Below are 26,780 nucleotides of genomic sequence, written 5' to 3' on the forward strand. Positions count from 1 at the left end.
TAATAAAAATACAAGATAGTAGGTAGTAATGGAGGTGTCTCACATGCGCTCCCTGACTATGACTCCTTTCTCAAATGGCACATACATTCCACCTTTTCTTTAAAACCAGACAGATGTTAAGCATAAAATCTCATTCAAAGTTAATTATGTACTTTTGAGTTTTTCCTGCTATTTTTGTTTGGGCTTTTTTTTTGCATGAATAAATATTTGCATGTGAATAATAGAAGAAACAGTCTTAGACTTTCCATTGTTGAGTGGTATCTTAACAACAACAACAAAGTCTATCCAGACAGCAGAGAGAGCATCAAAATCCTCCAAAGACTGCACAATGGATAGCTAGAATTTTCCCCTGTAATTGGCTTTACTGTGATTGTATAAGATGCACATACGAACTTGATAACTGGTAATCATAGAATGTTTGATTAATATTGAAGATTTGCTGAGGGTAGCCAGTAATGAGATCTGATCGTCTGCAGCAGTTTTACATGCCACACCAGGTGAGCAAGTAAATAGAGAATACATAAATGTATACAGGTAGCCATTACATTGGAGCATACATTAGTAAGCCAGGTAACTATTTAAAGAACAGCTTGGCAAGGCAGAAATTGTGTCATGAATAATCCTCCAGAGACGCTATAGATGTAAAGGAGCATAGCTGCCTTGGCTGCAATTAAAGAGAAGACAGCTCTGCTTTATAATATTAAAATCCCAACACAGCACTGTCTCTGTCCTGTATTGCTGCCTTGCACGTTGTACGCAAGTTCTGTGGGTTTAGTGTCTCCTGAAGTGAATGGCACATGGATGATTAGTGCTGCCTTCAGCTCCTTGTTTTACTGAAATTGCGTATTCTGTGAGTGTTTACCTGTTTATTTTAAATGGGATCTGTGTTTCAGACCACTTTAGTGCAAACAAACGAACAAAAAATGTAACAATAAGCAAATAACCTAGAAGACTGTGAAAGCGGGGTTATACAACTCAGTTCCTATGGTGGGACTACTGCTGCCTCCAGAAATGCCTCAGAGGGAAGACAGGTACTGTTCTGGCAATGTACTTGCAAGGCAAAATTTGTGAAACTCTTTTTCAAGTACCTTGGCTAGAAACACCCTCTCCTACAATGATTTTCATGGAAAAGAGGTAACGGTGGTAAAAGAGTGAATGTCCAAATATGGAGTTAACTGCAAAAATGTACAACCAGAGAAAGCTACTACCAGTTGCAAAACTGTAGCCTTTACAGCACAATGTATCTCAGTTTATCTCACTAGCATATTAATAGAAGCAGACATACGTACTTTACACTATCTTAATGGTTTATGACTTTAGAATAATAAAAAAAACCCTACCGTACTGATAGCTGTATAAACAGCAGTCTTTAGGAAGGGTGCATATATTCCCTGCACTGACCTAGAAATTACAAAATGAGTATTATTTTAAAGCTGGAGAATTACTGCATAAATTTGAAAAAAGACTAATTTTCAAAGTATTAGTACTGAGATCACAATTTTATTTTTTTTTAAATCCTGATAAACCTTTAATATATGTAGCTAAGGGATGATACTGGTGCTCGTTACAAAGTGAATCCCTGTTCTTTCCATTCTATTTGTTGACTTATAATCTAGGGACATCTGTTGTTCTATACCTTTAAATTTTTGTGGTTATTGTTTGTGGAATATGACAAATGTAATTTAGACAGTGTGGACAATTTAGATATTTGGATTGTTCTTTGCATGTTCTAGGACTTGTGTCCGTCTTTCCTGTCAAATAAATGAATGTTCTGTTTCTAAATCCTCCTGCAGACATCTCATAGTGCATCTGCTTGCTCTTGTTGATGATATTCCTTGTTGTTCTTGTCCTCCACTGTCCCTAACAGAGACACGGAACTAGTCTTTCATTTACTTACAATGATAAACTTGTTCTGAATATCACACTCGCCAGCTTGTTTTCATATTTTTCCCAGTAAGTATTTAGTTTATAGGTAACTGTATCTCTCAAAGTATCTTTAGATAAATATTAAAGAAATTATGCAGCTACACCATGTAGAAATGGAGGAGGAGGAGGAGGGAAACTCCAGAGGTAACCTAAACAGTGATATGCCCAGATGTGCCTGACAGATGTTTCTCAAACCTGTTCTTACAAAATTCAGTGATAGCATAACCTCCTGAGACACTTTGGCTATCTGAAATATCTGAGATATCCCAAAAATATGTGAAATAGCAAGGCTACCTGAAAATGTAACCAAGAAATCTGTAGCTGGAAAGCTCATTATTTTCTGACTTCTCTCTATGGCATGCATTTTTTTTTTTAACAACACATGCACACATCTCTAGGCTGTTGTCATGATCCTGGTAGTTGTCTTTCATAGGTGAAATAATTCTCCTGACCTCCTCCTTATTTCATTTAAAAAAAAAGACAACTTCTAATTTTTTCTGTGGCTGATCTCTGGACCCTTTCAAGTATGATGAAGCCCATTTTAAAGACATTATTTTAGCGTAAGCCAATATGTATTTAACAGATTATAAGACTATTTACCATCTGCCTTTGATTCCTGTAATATTTACTGCTGTATCTACAAATATTGATGCATGTGTCTCACTGCAGAGGTAGATTTATTTCAGTGGAGTTATCAGTGGTAAAATTAAGCAAGTACACAAATCTTAATTGGATTGCAGCCTCAAAAACTTAAATGTAGAAAAATGAACAGAGGAAAAACAGAGACAAATAACTTTGAAGCTCACTAGACTGACTTTTCAAGCAGTTTATTCATAGCTAAGTTCTGGAAATATGGATCTTCTTTGAGACTTTCCACTGTCCTCAAGTTTCACCTCAGCTTCTGATTCAGTTACAACTAAGGTGGTCTCTTCAACATTTCTGAAACTGATCAACATTTTAAAGATTATCGCTAACACCTTCAAAATTATACAGAAATGCATATGAAGACAGCACAAATGCTTTTGAAACTGTGCAAAACGAACAGATGTACAGGTTGGAGCTCAAGTTTTCTGTGTGTGACCATAGTTCTACGCAGCCAAATGGAGGGAAAGCTGTGATGTAACACTATGCAGTTGCAGGGCACTGGTTATTTTCTACAAAAGTTGACAGAAGCTGCTTATGGAGTATATCCTGTCCAAAAGATAAATCATTCTGCAATACGAATGACATCCCTGGATACTGTAATTTACAGGAACTGTGTTTGTGAGGTTATGGTGTAAAACCATTGCAGTTTGTATGTGGAAGCAGAAATGTTTTCTGTATATGTTACAGGATGGTGACCGGTACCAAGAGAACTTCTGGCAGAAAATAGGGTATTTTCTAACATATGGGAATTTTTTAACACCACAGGAAAAAACAGCCCCAAACTCACCTTTTTTAATGAAGGAGAAAGATGGGATAATCCTTCTGTGAGCTTTTTGCCAAACCATTGGGGGAAAGAGGGAAAATCTAAACTTTGGCCGCATGCTTAATGGGTGAATTTATCTGATTTGAATTATACAAAATAATAGGTTCGTTCTATTCAAGTCTCATCCCAGACCCACCCCCCTTTTCCAGCCCTAGGGGAGGGAGCGTTAAATAATGGTCTGTGTAAACTGATGCTCATGCAGTTAAGTTTGGAGAAGTGCTGCTTGTACAAGTTAAAGCAGGCAGCGAAGGAAGAGCAACCAAGCAACAAGCAGCTGCAGGAGCAAAGTGGACCCTTCTGAAATTGAGCGACATGTCTTTCTTCACGAGAGTTTTGACGATGAAGGGCAAGCAGACGCTTGAATCTGAGAGAACTTACTTTTACCACGCGGTTTTTGCCAGCAGGTTTCACCAGCTGCCCAAACTTTGCAGCAGCCCGTCCCTGGAGGTGCGGAACAACCCGCCCGCGGCGGCGGGGAACAAAGGCGAGGCGGCGGTGGCAGCGCCGGGGCGCGCCGGGGAGCTGCGGGGGCCGGCCCGGGAGCTGCGGGAGCCCGCACCGCACCGGCTCGGCAGGGTCAAGAGCCTGCAAGAAATGCCCGGACCCAACACCCTCTACAATCTCTACGAGTTTTTCTGGAAGGACGGCTTCGGCCGCATCCATGAGATCCAGGTACAGCTTACCGGGGTGATTTCATGCTTGGCTCCCGTGGGGTTACCCCAGCCTTTCCCTTTCTCCCCCCACAAAGCGCTGCTCGCCCACCGGGCTGCCCGCACCGCAGCCAGTCACCGCCCCGCCGCTGGGAAGGAGCCGCGGCTGGGGGTCCCCCCCTCGCCCCCCGCAGTGTTGGCGGGTCGGTCTCGGCGAGGAGCCCGGGGCGCGCCGGCCCCTCGGCTCCCCCCTTCTCATCTTGGGGCAGGTTCTGAACTCGTAGGTAGGTGCCTTGCCCGGGGGGAGGGGCGGGAGTCCCGTCTTTCCCCGCCGGGGTGTTTCACACGCTCGCGGAGGGGCTCGTTTTCGGCGGGCGGCGCTGGGCAGCGTGGGCTTGCGGCGAGGCCGTGCCGGCACCCCGGGCCGCCCCGCCTCAGCCGCCTGCCGTGCGGGGGGCTGCCGCCGCTCTCCTCCCGTCGGCTCAGCCCGGCGCTGCTCCGCCGCGGCCAGAGACCATTTTGTCTCTCCAGCCCTCGCTCCTACCCTGGCCTCCCCTTACATAAATATACTTCGCCTATATAGGTCCCCTGAGGGGGCGGTAGTCGCGCCTGGCCCCGCTGCCGTCAGCGCTGGCCGGCCCCCGGCCGCCGGCCCCCTCCCTTCGGCAGGAGCGGGCGGTTTGAAAGCTCCCGGGGGGCGCGGGGGGCGGGCAGCCCCCCCCTGGCGGCCCCACCGGCCGGCGGCGGCGCGGGGGAGGGGAGGCGGGAAGCGGGGCCTGATGGCGGCGGGAGGCTGATGGCGGGGTGGGGGGCGGGAGGGCGGCTGCTGTCACCTGCCCGGCGTGCGGCAGCTCGGGGGTGCGGGGCGGTGAAATTAACCGGGACGCAGGCGGGGGTGCGAGCCGCCCTCTGTGGCCGGAGACCCGGCCCGGGCTGGGCCAGCGCGCCTCCTCGCTCCGCACGGTGGGTCCTGGGCGCTGGCACGGGCAGCTGCCGCACCCGGAGGCTGCCTCTATCCAAAGGTGACTTTTTTGTTCCGTACCTTGGCCAGACATGTGGGTTTCATCCCTAAAAACTCACAGCGCATCTCCCGCGGCCTTTCCCCACGTAGCCCGAGGGACCCTGACGCGAGCACTGGCGCCCGAGGGAGCGGAGCCGTCCGTGGGTTTCGCCCTTCGGCGGCAGCGGGTCCGTAACGCTTCCCAGCGCAGCGCGGACCCCTGGCCGTACCTCCCATGTGGCGTGCACTGGTCCGCTCCTCTCAGTGGCCTTTCCCAGAACGCTAGGAAGGGGTTCACAGACAGCCCCAAGAGGTTCGCTGCCTGAAAAATCACTGAAATTTAAAAAAAAAAAATGTTGAAAGAAAGGAAAGCAAAAACAGAAAAAGGAAACCAGGGAGAACAGGGCAAAACTGTAAATGGTTTGAAGATCAAAACTACTCAGAAGGTAGGATTTACAAAGGGCCTAAAACCACCAGAAAGAAGCAGGAAACTGGGGGAAAAAAAATCATGTCAGTTGCTTGGTTTTGTCTGGCTTTGTTGTATTTACCATTAGGATTTCTAAAAAGAAACTTGGGCTCCTCAGTGTATGCTTGGTTTGATGCCAGCCAAACTAGATTGCTAACAATGAATTGCTCAACTTAATTGCTTGTTAACCAAGACACAAGCAGATGAAACTTCACGATAGCAAAAGCTTTATGTTGCATTGTATTTCTTTTTTTTTCTTCTACCTCTGTGGTGCTGTACGAAATTCGAGAGGCACTCACCATAGCCTGGTACCACTAAAAACCCAATACTACCATTGAATTCCAGTTCCTTCACTGTCAAAACAGTGAAAATTATTCAAAATATTGAAACGAGTATAAGGCCAAACAGTATATGCTTTTCACCACTACTAGCTGATATGGATATTTTCTTCTTTAATGAATGTTATTCATGGAAAGGAAAGCGGGAGGAAGGATAAGGAGGAGTTGTAATATAATACTAGTTTTTATTCTGTTCAGTCTCAAAAGTCACTTTACAAGTCATGGATGCCCTGTCTGCATACATGCTGGATGCAAATAGGCATTAACTGGACTAATAACAGTCTGCTAAATTTAGCAATACAGTGAACATCAGGAATGAATTAATCTGAAACCCTTTGGTAACCAGCACAGCTACTTAAATGATATCCTTCGGTGCACACAAATATTTGTACGCTATATGCAGAAGGGGTAGGGAAGCTGAGCGCTTTTTCACAAAGGAGGTTCTGTTCTCAGTAACATGATTCCAGTTAGTCCTGGCCAAAGCAGTAATGCCTACAGCAATTATGACAAAAGGAAAGTATTTTTAATTTGGTGCGGTTAGATCTCTTTTGTCTCATCACTGCTATGCAAGTATGAAGAAAAGAAAGGTGAGGGGGGAGGGCTTGGATGCTGGCAGTTTGAATTTATGATGTGTGAAAGAATGTCTGGTGTGAGAGTGGTATGTGAGACACTGAAGTGTGATATTTTTAAGGTTTGAATTACAAGGGAAAGAAAACCTATGTTGTGATAGAAAATATGGAAGAGAAATGCCGAGTATTTCTTTTAACATGAAGTTGGTACACTGAACATCATTCTGCTGAAAGCAAGAGATGGCCAAATACCTTGTCCTTGTCTGTTTCTGGTTTAAAACTAATGTTTCATTTATTTTATTGGATGGCTTGACACTTGATTTAGTTTCTCTTGAAGTTTATCCTCCCATGTAAACCTCACTCGCCGTCAGTGGGAAAAACAAGCTGCTCCATAAATAGCAAAATGTGTTGAACCTGTTTTTGTGTGACTGGTGATGTGTATCCCACCCTCTTCACTGCCTTTTCTTTCCAGCACTTATCTCCCAACTCATACTTTCCTTTAAAGACTTGTGCTCTCAGTTCTCTCCGAGTTCAGCTTCAATATCCTTTAACTATCTCCAAGTCAAGAGATACTTTGGGGTTTGGGAGTGCTTGTTCATATGTTGGTCTGCATGTGGTGTTTGGTTAGCAGCAGACCAAGCAGAAACAGCCGAGTTCCTACTGTAGCATTTCCCATGTCGGGGTGACTAATACGTGTGTCTCATTTGAATCCAGATGCTGATTTTTTAAAACAGTAACAATATAGTTGCAGGAGACCTTTAACTCTCTGTTGAACTTGACTGAAATTGACCATTGTGTTCCAAAAGTAGTTGAGAGGAGACTGATGGAGACCACAACCGCACAACTCCTGTTTTATTTGGAAACTAGGCAAAAAGAGTTACTCCTTTTATAAGCACTTGGTACCATATGCTGAGTGACTCATGTGTCTTAAACTTATTGTTGGCAATTAAACAATTCATCTCTGTAACCAAGACTGATTAAAGAAAGGTTTCTCATAAGTTAATCTTGGGTCAACCCTAGACTTTCACTAGTGTAGTCATATCAAACATCTTTGATTTGTAATCAGCATAACTCTGCAAACAGATGTCTTTGGATTAGATGCAGATAAAGCGTCAAAGTTAAAACTTTGGTCAGTTTAACTTGTCTTGCTACTTTAACCTGAAATAAAGGTTTTAAAATTTAAAACTTTCTCAAATCCAAAGTTGTAATAATATCGCTTTAACTATTCTTTTGCAGTTTTTTGGTGGTTTTTTTTCCCCACTAAAATGATGATGTAACTCTCCTCCAAGTGAATTCATGGGAGTCGAGTGTTTCATTTCATGACCATGTCAGAATTAAATAATTAAATTTGTTTGAAATCATCAGTGAGATTTCATGGGACAGTGATAGTGCAGCTTTACTGGAAAACTTCTGGTCGTTTTGTTGTGTGGGTTTTTGTTTTGTTTTGGGTTTTTGTGGGGTTTTGTTTTGTTTTGTTTTGTTTTTCTTTTAAATATGTCATTTAATGTTTCCCAGTCCTCTTAATTGCTTGTTGCTTGCCTCCAGCTTGAATCATACAACTTGTGGATCAGCCACTAAATAAACCTCACTGCAGGAATAAGACCTGAACTTTTCCTTCCTTTTGCAGAATTAACATATGTCATCCTAAAGTTCACTGCTGATGAAGCTGTACCAAAATACAGTTTTCTGCTAGGCTGCTATGCTATCACTGTCCTCCGTTATGTGTGAGAAACTTAAATGTAGTTTTTTGTAAAGAATAAAATGGTAGAGTAAGTCTTTATTTACAAAAGACATTAAAAGTAAATTATTATATCTTTGTATTATGGTGTTAGTTTCACCTATTTACCTCCATGATTTTAATTTTTTCACACATTATTTCTAACCTGTTTGATCTGAAGGGATGTGTTTTTAAGTGCCCAAATCCTTTCATCTTCTCAGTATTTGGTTTCACTCATGCTTAGTGCCTTGGAGCTTTGGATCTTTTCAGTCAGAGGTCCTGAACAGTGTGACCTCTCTGTTTTCCTTGTGAATATTTCACAGTAATGCTTAGATGCTTTCTCCTGACATTTCAAACCGTTCCTTGACTGGAAGGCTGGGGATCAAGTTCTAGACGTGATAGATTGATTTGCTGTATGAGGAATTGTTGGTTTCCTTTTGTGATATTTTTCCTTAGTAATGCTTTACTTTGTTTCTTTTTGTTGGTGACACTGTAGCAAAAACACACTCAGGAATATGGAAAGATCTTCAAGTCTCACTTTGGTCCCCAGTTTGTTGTATCCATTGCAGATCGAGATATGGTTGCTCAAGTCCTCCGAGCAGAAGGTAGAGCACCACAAAGAGCTAACATGGAATCCTGGCAGGAGTACAGAGACTTACGAGGGAGAGCCACGGGACTTATTTCTGCGTAAGTGTTATTACTCCTTCATTTCCTTTGTTTTCTTGTAAAAGTTTAGTGATTTGCTGAAGGACTGTACAGGTCATCTGGGAATCCAGGCTTTTCTGTGTGTGGAAATTTGTGTGTGTAGTGGGGGGAAGAGAACAGGAATTTATGGTGAATTGTCTCTTCTGCTGTAAATTTTCAAGGGGGTGGTAAGGATGCATAGTTTGAATGTGGAGTAAGCCACCTTGCATAAAACCACTCTTGGGGAATGTGTATCGACTACAGTTGTCTGAGCTGACTCACTTACCTGGAAGCAGCATTACAGAAAAGGGCTTACTAACTCTGGCACAGCACTGCACAGATGTAGTTTCATTGCTTCAGAGCTAGACCGTTGCATCCAGCTGGCAGTGTGCTCTGTGGACTTTGTTGGCTCAGGTTGTCTTTAGCTTTATTGTTCACCAAAGTGCCCTTTCAATAGATTAATGCAGAGAAGTCACTGTATGGTACCCTCACACTGTAGTGCATCCCCATGCAGATATTTTTGTATGTGGCTGATTCTAGAACAGTTTTCTGTCTTCATAGCTTGCATAAACTGGCAGTGCATGTGGGTGTGGTTAATTGCCACTGGGAACTACTCACAGTCCCCATGACACAGGATGTTTATTTACACGGAAATTTCCTGAGTCACGGACCGCCTGTTTCTTTCGCGGTGGCAAAAGGCATTATGTATTGCACTGCAGACTCAAATCTTAAGCTGCAGATCAGAGTCAAACTAACAGTTCCTTGATACTTTGTGAAATGAGATCTTAAATCAAGAGACAGTCAGAAAATGTTTGTTAAAGAGATTAAATTCTGTTGCTGGCCAGTAAGTTTTTGTACCTTGCAGCAGCATTGCTCCAGGTGAAAAAAATTAATGGGAATTACTTGGCAATTTAGTAAGAATGCATAAAAGAGAATTGCCTGTCCTCACAAGGAATTGAAAGATATCCCTGAAACCACTGTTCCCAAATACTCTGCTCATATGAAGCTACATATTCAGATTTTTAGTCTTTATTTCAAAGGTTTCAGTACATAGCTCAGCCGAAGGAGAATTTAGCTGTAAATTGTCTTCTCTATAGCTAGGTCTGCTATCCTATTACTTTGTAGGTTTAGAATTAAGGTAACTGAAAATGATGGATCGGTAATGGAACTTTTGGTACTAGCTGTAATTGTTGATTTGCCAAATCTCAGTGTGATACCTTTCTTTGGTAGTTAAGCGCCAATTCAAGGTAAAAGCAATTTTGCAGACTATCCATTCAAATATTTATGTAAAGTGACTTTAATGAGAAAATTTTGCCAATTTCTTCTGTTAGCTACTACTAAACCACTAATACCGAGACACTTGTCAGATTCAGAACACTGAGTGGACAAGTTCTGTCACTGAAACCAGAGATCAACTTACACATGTACATAAGTGTTGCAACACTGAAATTTAATGAGGATGTGCACTAAATACAGAATAAAATATCATAATTTTCATTTCACCGCTTGCTTTTGTTTGACATGAAGAACTGTAAACAGTTTCATTGCAGAGCTCTTACCCAGCTGATGATTATTAAAGAAGATTGTGTTTAGACATCATTAATAATTTCTTCTAGGGAGGGAGAGCAATGGCTAAAAATGAGAAGTGTACTGAGGCAAAAAATTTTGAAACCCAAAGATGTGGCTGTTTACTCTGAAGGAGTCAATGAAGTTATCAAAGACTTAATTAAAAGAATCCACACCCTCAGAAGTCAAGAGGACGATGGGGAAACAGTGACCAATGTTAACAACCTCTTCTTCAAGTATTCAATGGAAGGTAAGCCCAGGCTGTATAACATCTGTAAAGAAAATGGATGTAAAGCAGTTGCTTATGGTTAGGCATTTTTGTCATATGACTAGTGCCTCACTGTGATTAATCTGAAAAGGGAAGCTTGGTATTGTGCATCCAGGTGTCTTCCTACTTAGCACAGTAGGTATCAGTAGAATCCCTTTGTAGAGTCCAAAGAGGTGATACCTTGTACTAAGAGACAATTCCTGTAGAAATGCTGGTATATAGGTAAAATGTACAATCAAGGCCCTGAGCAGTTTCAGTACTCCTTACTTCTGTATTAATTTCTCAAGAATAAGAGTGTTGACAGTATAGATGGTAAGACACGTTAATTTACCAACATACTGGCCAAATTCCAGTTGGGGAATCGCTATGTGATGTATCTAAATTTTGTTCATAGCTGGATGTGGGAAAACTGCTTTCCCCTGCTTACACATGCCAAGTGTGGTATTGTTGTGCTTGCCTTAAAATCATCTGCCACTGGCCTACCACTAACGATGGAACGCTAAATGGAACTGCAGCCTGAGCTAGTATGGCATTTCCTGTGTTCTTGCAGAGATTGAATGGTGATTCATGTTTCATGCATTCCTCTGACTGACTGCATACAACCTGATCTTATATGCAGTGCCTTTTAAAAACATTGGTACTCTTTGCTGACAGGCAGCTGAATAATTTGAGATTTGCAAGAACCTCCAAATCACTAATCTATGAAGATGCTGTATCGCACTGCTGGCTGCCACTCAGGTTTGGTAAACTAACCTGAGTCTGTCCTACATTAATAGTGTCTAAAAACGGCATTCAACTAAGAGTTACCAATTTTATGGAATTTTACACCCTGAGCTTACAGATTCACTCTCACTGATGGGTTAGTTTAAATTCTTCACATTCTTTTAGCTTTTCATTTATAACTTGTGCCTGGTACGCACTTATTTCCTATTTGAATTGCAGTTTTAATTAACTTACACTGTCAACTGTTCAGGGAACCAATGTGCAAGCTTTTTTTAAAGGACCATGTAAAGAGCAAAAGAACACATAACAACTAGCAGTTGCTGAAAGAGGCACAAGAGAATTAAAAGGCATAGAGAAATATCTTCCCAGGGAGGAAAATAGGGAAGGAAGAGGGAGCTGAAAATAGCCAGGTTTGAAAATTATTTTGTCAGTCAAGAAGAAATACAAAGCAAAAACAGGGAAAAAGAAAAGTTTCTTAAATCACAGACACATACCACACACATATATATGCACGCACACTAGAGAATTTATGGAGAGTTTGATGGAAGGCAAGATCAAGGTTAATTGTCATTAGCTATGGTACCTGCTTTTCATAGGAAAACCAGAGAGAAAAAGAGACTAGAGTGTTAATAGACCAGTTACTGTAATTATCTAGTTAACAGTTATTCTACCATTTCCTGGAAAGTTGTGGGCAAACTATTAACTAATGAATTTTAAAGCACAAAATTAAATGGCTTTGAGAAATTACCTAAATGCCTTTTCAAATTGCCTAATTGCCCCATGCCCCACTGGATTTTAGAAAAAACCATTAAATAAGATTATTTTGATAATAGGAATGCTTTTTATACTGTAACATGTGGTATTTTCATAAATAACTCGGGTAATATGATCTAGATATTTCAAATTGGGAGGCAAAATTGCTAGAAACTGGTGTTCAGGAAGTAATTAAAAAATAGTTTGCTGTCAAACTGAAAGAACATTTTGGCTAACTCCAGTAGGGCAGTTTCTGGCTGAGTTCTGCCTAGTATTTAATAATTTGATTATGTTTATAAAAACTGAGCTGAGAAATTGCAGGAACACTAATGGACAGGTAAGAATTAACTTGATAAGTGGAAGAAATGGTCCAGAGTTGAGAAGAATACAAATTTTATAAAATACTTTATATATACTTTATATATATACACTTTGTACTGTTCTTTGGCGGGGGAAATGGTATTTCTAGTAGGGATCACTACAACACTTTGGAAAAACACGTGAGGAATTACAGCAAGTCAGGAATGAGAGAGGAGTCAATATTATTATTGTAACAGTGTCACACACTTGCTAGTTTTCAGGGCCGCATGGAGTACATTGTGTGCAGTAAAATCACTGTCTAGAGTGCAAGCTCTTTATCCATTTGTGCATACTCATTATTCATTTACTACCAACTTATGACGAAGAAGAGCAGAGCCACTGCTAGAAACTCCTGCGCTTCTATCAGAAATGTCTTTGGTCTTGTACGTCCCTGTGTGTTCAGAGGGCAGCGCTGCAGGCGCAGGGTTTGCGGTGCAATGCAGAACACAGTGAGTAAGCTGGAGGGCTGCTCTGCTCTTGATGGAATTCCCAGCTGACTTCTCAGGTTGGGTGTTACTGACATAGTAACCATTGTCTCGCTACAATGGTTAGCTAGGATTTTTTTTACTGTGTTTTAAATTTTTATTTTACCTGTTCCCAACTGCAGTCACAATAACTAAAGGTTTTTGGAAGGTAGTTCCATTAGGTTAGTATTTTAATACCTTGAAGTATTAATATGTATATATGCAAATGTATAGCAAATTCTCTGATTTCATATGTGCAGGTGTGGCAACTATTCTGTATGAATGCCGGCTGGGCTGCCTGGAAAACAACGTCCCACAGCAGACTGTTGAATATATTGAGGCTCTGGAGTTGATGTTTAGTATGTTTAAGACCACTATGTATGCAGGTGCTATTCCCAAATGGCTTCGTCCGCTTATTCCAAAACCCTGGAGAGAGTTCTGCAGATCCTGGGATGGACTCTTCAAATTTAGTAAGATTTAGTAGCAGAAAAGTTCAGCTGTATTTCTGCAGATTCTCTGTGTGTTTGAGCAGGACTTGCTGTATTTCTCTTCTAAAACTATAAGAAGACATTGTAGCAGAAGTAAGTTTCATATTAAATGCAGACTTGGCCAAGGGAACAGTTTAAAAAAATACTCTATTGAAAAAGAATTTTACCAGTACACTTTGAACATTCCTCTGTTTTATACTGCTGTTTCTTTATTTGCCTTCATCTGTTTCAGCACCCAGCCCTCACTCCAGGTCCAAGTTCTTTGCCAAGGCTTTATCTTAAGCCACTCAGTTTTTAATGAGGGTACTTTTGTTGACTTCAGCAAGTTTTCAGTCAGGCACTCTGACAAATAATCAGCACTAAAACTGACTATAAAGTTAAAAAAATTAGACACCAGCAATTAATTAAACTCTTTGTGAAGTTCATATATATACATACAAGTTGACACAGAAGTACACTGCAGTACTACAGTATGTTTTTTTGTAAATAAAGCATTCCAAGCTACTTTTGAATCAGCTTTCATGTAAGCAAGAAGAAGGAATTGTCTTTGCAATATATATTTTTTTTAATATTCTGGAGTGTTAAAAATACCTGAACCCTCTTACCTTCTCTAATGTTAGAAAGCCTCATGCATTTTTAAATGTATTTTATTAGCACTATTTGTCTAGGTAGGTCTGTGTACAACTTCTTGAGGGTAGGTTCTTTAGTTTCTTAACTTTTAATTTGCCTAATATGCTTAATTTTAAATGTGTATTGATCTCTATCTACAGTAGGCGTTAGGGAATCCATTTAATGCTGACACAGGTGTGTTTTCTGTGGAACACATACCTATTTACACTGCCACTTTTAAATTCTTTCCTATGATAAAATACTCTTGTTCCCTTTTCTGCATTAAAACCAACTAAAAAAAGACGTCATCTTTACTCTAAAAGCCGCTGAGAAACTGTTCTTAAGGAATTTTGTTCCATTTGAAACTTCTTGTCATGCTGTTTCTTTGTTTAATTCCTTTGCGAAAAAGGAATTAAATGGTGAAAATCACTGTGTGTGATGTGTAGGCTTCATAAAGGAACGTGTTGATTCTCGTTCATTTTTTTTAAAGCTCATTCTATAAGGCATTAACTTTCTGAGGGGTTTTCTTCTTTTTAAAGCCCTTGTTTCACAGAAGATGCCCTTTGTTTTGGAAATGGGACTGTGGGTAAAATTGCTCAAAATTTCATTTGCTGAAGTTTTTAAATTTTTATTATTCCTTGATGCTCCTCATCTTTGTCTTCAGTGTAATTCAGTTCTGTGGCTTCGACCTTCTAGTTGCTGCTAAAATCTTGTAGCAGCCGCTGTGCGCTGAGTTGCAGCATGCTCTGCAGAGTTCACTACTTCTTGCAGAGTCACCCAAAACCAAGCCAGGTGGGCGTAAAAAACTTGACCTTGTGCTTTCTTTGCTCCCTGTTAAACTGCAGTCTCGTGCCCTTTCTTTGTGCTCAGCGTTCTCGTTCTGTGAGTTATGAAGGTTCCTGTCAGCTCAGTCTTTACTTACCATGAGTACCCAAGAACATCCACTACCACTCTATTATCTTTTCCTTGAAAAAATAGATTCAAATTCAGTTTATTCTTTTTATGTTTCTTCTTTTTTGGCTATGCAGTGTAGCATAAGGAAAAAAATGTCAGTACTGAGTGGAACCAGCAAAAAATTAAAAATGGAGGCTTAACAATTTTTTTTAATCCCAAAGGTCGAATCCATGTCGACAACAAATTGAAGGCTATTCAGTCCCAGCTGGATCAAGGAGAAGAAGTGAATGGTGGGCTACTTACATACCTCCTAGTGAGTAAGGAACTTAATTTGGAAGAGATCTATGCCAATATGACTGAAATGCTTCTGGCAGGAGTGGACACAGTAAGCTTGTTACAATTTTTCTTGTGCACAGTTGTTCTCGTAAACCAGTACCATTTGCAGCTATCTTCAGAAGGGTTATGTTGTTTACACAGATGTAATTTCTGACACATTTAAGCCATGACATCTTTAAAGCAATAGAAAATACTTACAGCACTGTGTAACCTCTCTACTGGAATGAAGTCAGTGTTCTGTACTAGCTGTGGTTTACAGGAACCCAATGTTTGGGAGTTGGTTCCAGTTTATTAAACAGATAAAATAGCAATTGTCTTTACATTCAGCTTGAGTTTCATACATTTTCTTTTACTAGTTTGAATATCAGGTTGGTATTTGTGCTTCTTTAGGTAGACCACAATAGAAAAGGCTGTTGAAAGTTAGCGTGAAAAAAATTGATTAATAAACTCATGTAGAATTTGGTAAAGGATTTTGATGTATGGCTAATCACATCAACTGGGACACCCATTATGGATCAGATACCTGGTTTCTGCTGAGGTCCATTAGAAAGGGGGTGTTAGGCCCGCACTGATGTGGGTAAGGCTACTTAGTGTATGTACGAACACCTACTAAGGTTCACTCTACCCAGGCTTGTGCTGGCAGCATGCAGCCACTGTGAGGCAAAGAGCTGTGGTAACGGGGCTCAGTATTAGTGAGGCTAGCATATGCGGTGTGTTAACACCTGGTGAAGTGTTTTAAGTGGCCATCTTTCCCAATTCTTCTGATTTATCATCTAGAGTATTTGAAGAAACATTAAGGTCATGTATATATCTTTACCTCCTCTTATTCCTATCAAATGAAACCAGCATTCCTTAGTATTGACTGCAGCATGACAATAAGCAAAGATAAAAATTAGCTATTTTATATACAATGTTTATGGAGTTATTTAGAATATCAGTGCACACTACTATTGTAAATGATTGTAACTGAACAGTTTTTTAAAAGAAAGCTATATGAATTTGCTAAAGAAAGTGCTATGTATGATTGTTTAATAGTCTTGCAGTAGAAAGGATTAAAATAAGTAAAAAAGTAATGCAGCTTTAAAGTAAAAAAAACCTCTCTGGATAAGTGACTTCAGATTTTTTTGATTTAAGAATGTTTGTAAGATTTCTAAAGAAAACAAAAAAAACCCCAACAGTAACACTTTTGAATTCCATAATAAAGAGCATATGTAAAGACCATTTATGTGCTGAAGGTTATTCCATTGGTTAAATATCCCAAGGGTTTATGAGTTTGGAGAGCTTTTTGATGTTTGGTTCTTAAGTAAAGCACAGTTATTTATCCCATTCATTTTCTAGTCTTTCAGACCATTAATTTTCCATTTTTAGTGTGTGACAGTTTTCATTAAACTAAAAGGACAATGTTCAAGTTCCTGCCAACAAAAGTTTCTCTTTCCATTTGACTCAGCTAGCTTTCTCAGCTGGCAACAATCTTTTTGTGAGAGGATGGTACCTCTGATTTCCTCATTTCCGAGTACAAGACAGAAACTGAGGGAATCTTTTTTTCCCCTGCTGCTCTCTCTTCAGATCTCATTTTATCATAGACGCTGAAAGAGGTTTAGAGGTTTATAAAAGTTTTCAACAAAATTGTAAGTCAATTTTTTACTGTCCCTGGAACAGTGCTAATTTTTAAGAGGTTATGAAGGAGCTGGGGACCTGGGAAGAAACAATGTTTATGTCAAAAGTTCTGTATACAGCCGACACAATTGCCAGCTGCTCTGAGCTCTGAGAGTAATGGAACAGGATTGCATTTTAGCAAGGGATAGCCACTCGGTATCACAAGAATGAAAAAAGAAAGGTTCTAGTATGATACTTAACAGCATTTTACCCCAATTTGAAGACAAGACATAAAAGGTGACCATCATGATGAATTTTCATTCTAACTTGATCTTAAATGTAAGCCCCAAATAAGACATTTCCAGAAGTTGGGCTTTTTACCCATACGTTGTTTATACCCTTAAGCTTTATTGTTCTAATGAGTGAGAAGCTGAAAAGAAAACTGTTTGCTGCATAGAGAGTGAGACTGGTTGTCTGTCTTCATTATACAAGTTGAAAAAAAGAATTAAAAATAAATCAAGAAGATTAGGTTAAAGGTTAGAATTTTTCTCTCTTAAATGCTGCAAAATGGTGGAGGAGATTCTCCTGGAAACTGTGCTAAGGCACACAGAAAATAAGGAGGTGATTGGTGACAGCCAACATGGCTTCACCAAGAGAAAATCGTGCCTGAAAAATTTGGTGGCCTTCTATGATGGGGTTACAGCGTTGGTGGATGAGGAAAGGGAAACTGATGTCATCTACCTGGACTTGTGCAAAGCATTTGACACCACCCTGCACAACATCCTTGTCTCTAAACTGGAGACACGTGGATTTGATGGATGGACTACCTGGTGGATAAGGAATTGGCCGATAGTCTCACTCAGAGAGTTGTGGTCAACAGCTCGATGTCCAAGTGGAGACCAGTGATGAGTCGCCATTCCTCAGGGGTCAGTATTGGGACCGGTGCTCTTCAGCATCTTTGTTGGTGACATGGACAGTGGGATTGAGTGCACCCTCAGCAAGTTTGCTGATGACACCAAGCTGGATGGTGCAGTTGACACGCTGGAGGGAAGGGATGCCATCTAGAGAGACCTTGACAGGCTTGAGAGGTGGGCCTGTGTGAGCCTCATGAAGATCAACAAGGCCAAGTGCAAGATCCTGCACATGGGTCATGGCAATCCCAAGCACAAATACAGGCTGGGCAGAGAATGGATTGAGAGCAGCCCTGGGGAGAAGGACTTGGGGGTGTTGGTGGACAAGGAGCTGAACATGAGCTGGCAATGTGAGCCTGCAGCCCAGAAAGCCAACCAAATCCCGGGTTGCAACAGAAGAATTGTGACCAGCAGGTTGAGGGAGGTGATTCTCCCCCTCTTCTCTGCTCCTGTGAGACCCCACCTGGAGTACTGCATTCAGCTTGGGGGCTTCCAGCATAAGAAGGACATGGACCTGCTTGAGCGAGTCCAGAGGAGGACCGAAGGTGATCAGAGGGCTCCTCTCCTATGAAGACAGGCTGAGAGAGTTGGGGTTGTTCAGCCTGGAGAACAGAAGGCTCGGGGAACATTTTTCATGGTAAACTTTTTGTCTTCAGCGATGGTTGTGAGGGAAATGGACTAAAGGCCATTTGCTTGACCTTAACGTCTTGGGTGCAGCTGACAGTAGAAGCAAAATGTCCTGAGTCTGTCTAGTATTTGAATAGGATCGTCCCTGAAACCCAGACAGCTTAAACATAGGGGCTCATGGTGAAACGAATGATAAATACTGGGTCACAAAAACTTAGGATTGAAATACTCTGTTTAGTTCCATGTTAGTACAGATGGAGTGAGTTCATTCTCTCAGAGAGTGTCCTAAACCACAAATGTGCATCGAAGTGCAATTTTTCCAGCTAAGGTGAAAGAGGATTATATTATGGGTTCCTTGAAATCATCTTGTGCTCAAAGCTGAACTGCCTCCTGCCTTGTATTCTGTTTCTTCCTTCATACAAAATATTTTAAAATTATCTTTCACACAATACCTCTTTTCTGGAGCCTTGATGATTATTAGAATCATTAATTATGGGAAGGAATATGTTTTAACATTTAGGACCACTTTAAATGTGTAAGCTCATCTTCAAGCTTCCTTAAGAAAGTTTCAATAGCATGCTGAATTTCAGTCAAGTGGGAATTTTCAAGAGGTAGAAAGTGCCAGTTGTGGTCTAGCATTGCTTACCAAAGGATCAAGCATAATCTTAGCAGCGATAGCATCAATTCTGTTGTGTAGATGCTCTGAGGAGACCACCATAGGCTTAAAAGGGGTTGGTAATGCTCTGAGTAGTATTCGCTTGTTTCCTCTGAAATGTTTTTGTTGGGAAGATAAACACATTCAAAAGTAACAGTTAAAAACTAAACAGCAATGGATTATGTTTCAGTACTGTTTATGTGGTTTTGTTTATTTTTTCTGTTATTTGTCATATTTCACTGGGAAAACATTACACAGATTGTTTTGATACATGGGGATTTTTAGATGGAAAAAAGGGATGAAGGAGGCGATGGTGAAGTCTGACAACATCCCATTGAATCCTTTGTTATCAATATTAATTACTATACTTTAAATAAATAAAACACATAGTGGAAAACTGATTGGTTTTCCTGGCTTGAAATGGTTTTTAATCTAATCTTGTTGGACTTGATGATGATGGTTGTGGTTTCTTCCTTAGACTTCTTTTACTTTGTCCTGGGCAACGTACCTGTTGGCAAAGAATCCTGAGGTTCAACAACGTGTTTATGAAGAAATAGTCAATAAGCTGGGGAAGGACCAAGTGGCTGTTGCTCATGATGTCCCAAAATTACCTTTAATTAGAGCAGTGCTGAAAGAAACCTTGAGGTAGGTAGCAGACAGCTGCAATCATTAATGTAACAATTTAGTTACATGTAGTTGTAATGGATTTTGAGTCCATGCTAATGTTAGTATTTAGTTGTTGTTATCGCTCTCTGCTGCTTCTTTTATTTATTGTAGCAGTATTGTATCCAATGATGCCTAAGCAATGAAATATGATGGATTATATAATTTTTAATGTTTTTAAGTACGGTAGAACTAGTATCACATATGTAGAACATACCTGTTAAGGTAAGTCATTGAAAGCTTGATTTTTGCCTTTTAAGTATTAGCCTGTGTGATGCACTGTAACAGCCTCTGCCCTCACACTGGTACTTTGCAGCACCACTACAATCATTTTAAGCTTCTTGAATTAAATTGAAAGCATGTGATACGCTTTTTTTGTATGTTTATACCAAATGTTCATGTGAGGTGAAGAGACTAAAAGGATTTTAGAGAAGGCATCAACAAGGCTTTTTCAGCTCCCAGTAGTTCTAAAACGTGTCCAGACTAACAAACTGATTGCATGTTTGTACCTGTGTAAAGCAAATAAATACACAGACCAAACAGCTCAACCTCCAGTTACTAGTAAATAACTTTCCTCAGTTATAACCGTTTTCTCCAGATCATTCAAGGTCTTTGGATCTCTAAGTAGTTCTGTACTTTTGAAAAACCTTTTTGCTGTGAATGCATATTGTGTTCATAGTGCATATTTGTGAATGCATATTGGAATCTAAAGTTTTAAATTTGTTTTAATTATTGCTGTTGAACTTCTCATAAATACTTGTCTCTAGGTTATATCCAGTATTGCCAGGAAATGGAAGAGTCACCCAAAAAGACTTGGTCGTTGGAGGATACCTGATACCTAAAGGGGTAGGTTCTATTGCAGTCATCTGCAGAGAACAGTTTAATTTTTGTGAACGCAATGTGATCTGTCACAACGTATACATATATACACTTCTTTGATTTCAAAAGAACTCACCAAGCTACAGCATTAAGAAGGAAGTATTTCAATAATACCCATTTATATGACAAAAGCCTGATTTTATAATTGACTTGTTGCTGCTGGTTTTTTTAGATTTGGGTCCTCACCGTATAATCAAATTTACCATCATGACTTGTCCTTAATATTCTTGAGGGTGGAGGCTATTAATAAACATCTCTGTGCAATGTTACTATTTCATTAAAAATGTATGAATTTCATTATTCTTGCAATTTTCTAAGTCTTTGCCTGTTAATTCCCTTTGTAGAAAGAATTTGATTTCCTTTTTCAATTATGAATCTTTCCTACTATTCAGAGATTACATAGAGATCATGGTATAACTGTATGGCTCTAATTTAAATGACAGCATTACTGTGTTAAAGCAACATAGCCTTAAGACAGTCAGGACTCTTAATTCTTAATGTACTTATTTAAATATCATTCCACATGCACCCCTACTGCAGATTTATTCGGAAACATCATCACATCAATTATTGCTGGTTTTTTTCCTGAGGTGGTGTAGTTTCTTTTCCTTCTCATCCTCGGTTTTTACCTTTTCCATTGCCTTGTATCTCTCTTCTCCCTTTCTCTCATACTATCTTTCTGAGACAGTTCCCAATACTTGTGAGTTTTGTTCCCATCTCCTTCCCCATTGCATCTTCTCTAATATATCTAGCAACATATAAAACAATTTGAAGATTATTTCATTTGTCCAGTTGAGAAAGGTATCTGATTTTCTAAGTATCCTTTTTTTTTCTAGAAATACTTAAAGATACTTAATTTTTATCACCTCATGTTGCATAAATTACAGTAATTACAAATGCTTTTTTATTTGTTATGTGTATTTGAGCTAGCTAAATATCATTTATTTTCTCAGACGCAGCTGGCACTCTGTCATTATACCACTTCATACAGTGAAGAAAATTTCTCAATGGCAAATGAGTTTCGACCTGAGCGCTGGCTGAGGAGAGATAATTTGGACAGAGTAGACAATTTTGGTTCCATCCCCTTTGGTTATGGCATTCGAAGTTGTATAGGAAAAAGAATTGCAGAGCTGGAAATTCATCTTGCATTAATTCAGGTTAGAACTATGTGACAGCATTACAAGAAGAAAAATATATTGGTATGATTCTTTTCTATGTATACCATTTCTGGGTATCTTACAGGGATCAAAACCTTTGTTTTGGAGTGTTGTCTTGCATAGTCATCCTGCAAAGGCTTAAAAAATTGAAAATAATCATGCTTGATACGTAGCATATTAGTTAAACTACATTGCAGAAGAAAAAAAATCTTTATAATACAAATGAAGTAAAACTAAAGGTAAGATTTGTAAGGAAATACATGGATTTGGTACAGAAGGTTTTTGTAAACAAATTAGAAGTCTTTCTTAATGTATATTAGAAAGGTTACCTGCTCAGTTTCAGTATTTTAGTTATGAAGAATTTGGTGCTTACAAAGACATAAAATAGTTTTTATATCCTTGTATTGACCACACCGCTACGACAAATAGTAGAATTTTTCTATGTTCTGTGGTTTTTTGTCCCTTCTTGTTCTTTCTTCTAACTTTATCATTCTAGATATACATAACTTATATGAGTAGTTAGTACCTATTGATATATATAATTTTCCATTGCTTTATTTCATAAAGAAAGCTTTCCCAACAGCTGCTACATTTTTTGTTATTTACAAGACAACTTTTAACTCAAATACTGAGATCAGATTGTGCAACCAAACCTCAAAGATTTGGAAACTATTTATAGTTACTTAACTGTAAAAAATATTTAGACCCGTTATATGTATTCAAAGCAAAGCTTGATTGAATTTGCCTTAGAATTTCCTTAAGTAAACTCATAGAACAATCTCTGGACAATTACGTGTGTCTTTCAGAAGCCAGACTGAGATAGCTCTCGAGGAGCTGGATAAAACAAACATACTTGCATCTTTTTGAATAGGAGGATCAAGGAAGTAATAGAGAGCTTGCTTTTGTTTACTGGAAAGAAATTAGAACAAAATAACGCAATCTATTTACAAGTATCAAGATGAAATTTAAGTGATTTAAAAATAGAAACACATGTAGCATGAGGCTTATCAAAGAAAAATTGTTTCAGACCAGTCTGATTTCTTTCTTTGACTTGATCGTTTACCTAACATGGTGGATATAAAGTAAATTATGTATTCCGACTTCAGGAAGTATTTTCACATGTCCTATACATTGTTCTCACAATTAAATTAATAAAATTTGTTCCAGATGGAAGTACCTATAAAATGCATGCACAACTGGTTGGAAAAAAGAAATAGCTGGAGGCAGTAGCTGTCAAATATTTGCTGTTGAACTGGGAAAGCCTTTAATTAAAATTCTGTAAGAGTCTGTCCTGCATTTGATTTAGGTTGGTATTTTCATTAACGGTGTAAATGATGGATTAGAGAATACTTTTAGAGTTTGCATAGGATACCAAGCTGACATGAATTAAGTTAAAATCACAGGATGTGAATATAGAACTACAAAAAAATGGGTAAATGTTCCAAAATCAACACAAATTTTTTCACTAGGGATGGTTGCAAGTTACTACTCTTGAGAAGAAATCAAGTGCTTAAATACAAATTGCTGGCCAACTGGCTGGGTAATTAGTACCATAGAAACCGACTGGAAGTATATAGGAAAAATTGGTCAAGAATAATTATGCTAATTCTGACAAGGCAATGCAATTTTGGGCATATTAACAGTATTAACAAGCATGTTGTATGTCAGAAAGAGTAGTTAAATTATGTAATCTTACCAAACACTGATGAATCCTCAGCTAGACAATGATACGCAACTGACCCTGTGCGCTGCATGTTAAGATACAGTCAAACTGGAGGAAATTCAGAAGGCAGAGAGAATAACAAGAATGTGAGGTCTGAAAAAGAGAAGAATGAGATGGATTTGGTCAAACATCTAACACTGAAAAGGTAGTTATGTGTAGGATAATAACACATCGTTCATCATGCTTACTAGGAGAAGGGTAAGAGAAGGTTGCTTAGTTTATAGGAAACTGTTTGAGAGTTAATATTAGGAAAAGTTGAGAATGTTGCAGTATTTTCTTCTTGAAATTTTAAAAATAAATAGCTGAGGTATTCTATATTCAGCTTCAAAACAGGTGACATAAATATCTTGAAGTTTGTTTAGCCCACAGCTTCTGTGATTTGTATTTGCAGCTGATTCTTTCAGTTCATTAAGTGTATGGAAATAGAAGTTTCATGTACAGAAAACCTGTGTGATTGAATTATAATGATTCTGTTCTGGAGAGGTTCTACTATTTGACTCTTTGAATCATGATTGTTTCACTTCATGGTGCACTGGACAGTTGCTGTCTCATGTTTGTTTTGTTTTCTTCTACCCAGAAAGAGAAGTATGTTCAATGAGATTGGGACTTTTTTTTATTGCTTTGGTTTATAATTGCACATATTGATGTATATTAAAGTGAAATAAAAAACACAGAGAGAGGAAGCTCATGAGGTTTGAAAGAGACTTTTGTTTCTTTGAAAGCTCAGACTGTTTAATCTAGTTGTGTGGAAATTCTTCAAAAAGTTCAGTCCTCCCTCCATCAGAGAAGGAAGATTTTTGACTATAATCTTCACCTTGTAACAACTATTTTTTCTTTCCTGTATGGGAATCCTAGCACTTAGACTCCACAGAACTAGCAACAAAAATTTTGTTTGTGACAGTCTATTTTGCTCTCTTTTCCAAAGTCTAATTTTCATATGTAATTTTGCAGCTTTTCTAATACTTGTCCTGCTTCTCTTCACAGTTGCTTCAGAATTTTGAGATCAACATTTCTCCCAAAACTGAACCAGTTCATGCCAAAACACATGGACTTTTGACTCCTGGAAACTCCATCAATGTGAGATTTTCTGACAGAAAGTGAGACTCAAATGTTTTGGAAATACTTGTTTGATTTTCATGGGAACAGACTTGCATCTCATGGATGTTTAATTATGCTTGTTCTTGGTTTGTAGGTATTTCACAAAACAATCAAATATTTTGTTCTGCCTTAGTTCTAGCAGTACATAAGAGAAATTACCTCTCCTTTAATAGATAATTACACATATGAAAAAATATACTGAAAAAAATTCCTTCTTGCACTGGGAATCTCCTTTCACCTGGAAAGATTTCTAGTAATAGCAACACGTGCATTGAAAAAAAACCCCAAATTAAATTCAGACATACTGGTATCATTCGGTGGTTTTGTTACACTGCTTTCTCATAAAAGTCAACTACTCAGTGAGTCTGTTTGAGAGCAAGAGGATTACTGTACCATATGTGAAAATTAGCTGCATTTATGATTTTGTGTCTTTCTGTTTCTTGTCCTCCAGTGTTTTTTAAAAGTTCCCACCTACATTGAAACTATGAGGTCATTTCTGTCTTGTCTGTAAAAATTTACCCCACATGTATTAAAAAAGCAATACATTAATGTGACAAGTAAAGAGAAAAAATACACTCAAAATACAGAACAACTAAAAATTTATCAAAACATAATCTCCATAAAATGTTTGTATATATTTTTTTAAAAAAAATAATCTTATAAATAAACATTGAAATGTCACATTGTAGAGTTAGGAACCCAAGACAATGTCCTCATCACCAAAGCGTAAGCTGAGTGGAATAGCACAAGCCACTTTCACTGTTCTAGCTAATACGATGCCAAACCCAAATGCAAATAATAAAAATGAAGTAGTTGTTGCATTTTTATCATTTAATTAAAATACTGCTATTAACTATCTTCACAGTTCAACAGTAAGAACTGGAAACTTCCCTTTGTAACATGCTGAACCCATAGGCAGATGCACAGCTGCCTTCTGTAGGATGGAAATGTGACTGCTGAAGTATTTGGAGATTTTTTTACTATCTAGTGTCTAATACAAAGAATGGACACCTGAAAGGTGGATTTTTTAATTATTATTGTATTTTTCCTATGACAACTAACAGAAAGGTCTCTCTTGCATGATACTTTAGATAACTTTAGTATCACTGCATTATCCTTATGTTCTCATTTTTGAGAGAAACCTTGTGCCTTGGGTGTATGTTATGCCTTGAACAATGCTCAAACCTGCATATTCTAATATGAAATTAACTATGTAGTTATGTATAGTTAACTGTTTACATGTCAAGCTCTGACTGTTTGTGAGGTAGTTTACCTACTGATAATCATAAACTTTTCAGCCAACATGCAGAGTTAGAAAAAAGTTGTGCAACACAGTTTTTAAAAAGAGAACATTTTTCTAAGCTCATCTATCTGTAAGAAGTCAAATTAAATAACACACTGTAGTTATACTAGTGTACATGAAATTCCACATATCTAACTACTACAGTCACATTGTTGTATTTTGGTTACTTTTTGTAGTGCCTTTTCAAGGTCTGGACAAAAGACAACCAAAGCAATCTCCTTTGTATGGATCTTGTATATAAAATAGTAACAATAAACAAAATTGGTCTCATCTGTGAGAAGATTAAATGCTAACGTGATGACTTTAAAATGTTAATCTGTATCGAGCATATATAGGTACTATAAGAAAAACAGGTATATCTGTGGAGGGTTTTTTCCTTGAATGAGCTTGCTTTCTGATGCTGTTTTCCAGGGCTTCACATTATTCCCTTTTTTTCCTTTCCCATTATTATTTCCAGTTGTCCCTATCTTAAATAGAATGAAGAGAGCTGTATGTGCCAGAGCCAGCTGACATCCCAAAGGAGGTGTTTTGCAAAGGTCTGTCTAAAAGTCTGCGGGTTGAGTATTTGACTCCACAACTCTGCCTGTTTTTGTTGACTTGGGGACCAAGAGGCCCAAGCCTTGAATCCAAATTTGGATTCTGTATGGTGCCCTCTTTTTGCATTGCCATAGCATCGCTAGAAACACCAGCCTCTGCTATGTTGCAGTACATTTGCTTCTTGGTATCAGTCCCAAGCAATACACCACTGTAGAAAAGGGAAGAGGCATTCTAAAATGCTCTTTAAAGCATTTGAATCTTTTCATGGAAACCAAAAGTCTGTGATCTGTTTTAATACAGCATCTATCCATGTTAAGTTGTCTTTGATACATAATAAAATATTTATACAGAA

The 26,780-nt window shown here is 38.9% G+C and overlaps 1 protein-coding gene across 1 annotated transcript; it reads left to right on the forward strand.

Annotated features, from left to right (window-relative positions):
• Window positions 1–3,657: 3,657 nt before the first annotated feature.
• On the forward strand, window positions 3,658–26,734 carry LOC101921287 (cytochrome P450 27C1). The gene is made up of 9 exons (XM_005237675.4): window positions 3,658–4,066; window positions 8,631–8,821; window positions 10,435–10,634; window positions 13,213–13,422; window positions 15,165–15,328; window positions 19,547–19,713; window positions 20,499–20,577; window positions 21,564–21,767; window positions 24,475–26,734. Exons 1-9 carry the CDS (start codon window positions 3,707–3,709, stop codon window positions 24,589–24,591), a joined length of 1,692 nt encoding a protein of 563 aa, XP_005237732.3. The 5' UTR covers window positions 3,658–3,706; the 3' UTR covers window positions 24,592–26,734.
• Window positions 26,735–26,780: the final 46 nt, after the last annotated feature.

The sequence above is a fragment of the Falco peregrinus genome, chromosome 8 (genome assembly GCF_023634155.1).
Source record: "Falco peregrinus isolate bFalPer1 chromosome 8, bFalPer1.pri, whole genome shotgun sequence".
NCBI lineage: Eukaryota > Metazoa > Chordata > Aves > Falconiformes > Falconidae > Falco > Falco peregrinus.

Coding starts and splice junctions, on each gene's coding strand:
- LOC101921287 (XM_005237675.4), top strand. CDS start 3,707: ATGTCTTTCTTCACGAGAGTTTTGACGATGAAGGGCAAGCAGACGCTT. Junction 20,578..21,563: donor GATACCTGATACCTAAAGGG/GTAGGTTCTATT, acceptor TTATTTTCTCAG/ACGCAGCTGGCACTCTGTCA. Junction 21,768..24,474: donor TTCATCTTGCATTAATTCAG/GTTAGAACTATG, acceptor TTCTCTTCACAG/TTGCTTCAGAATTTTGAGAT.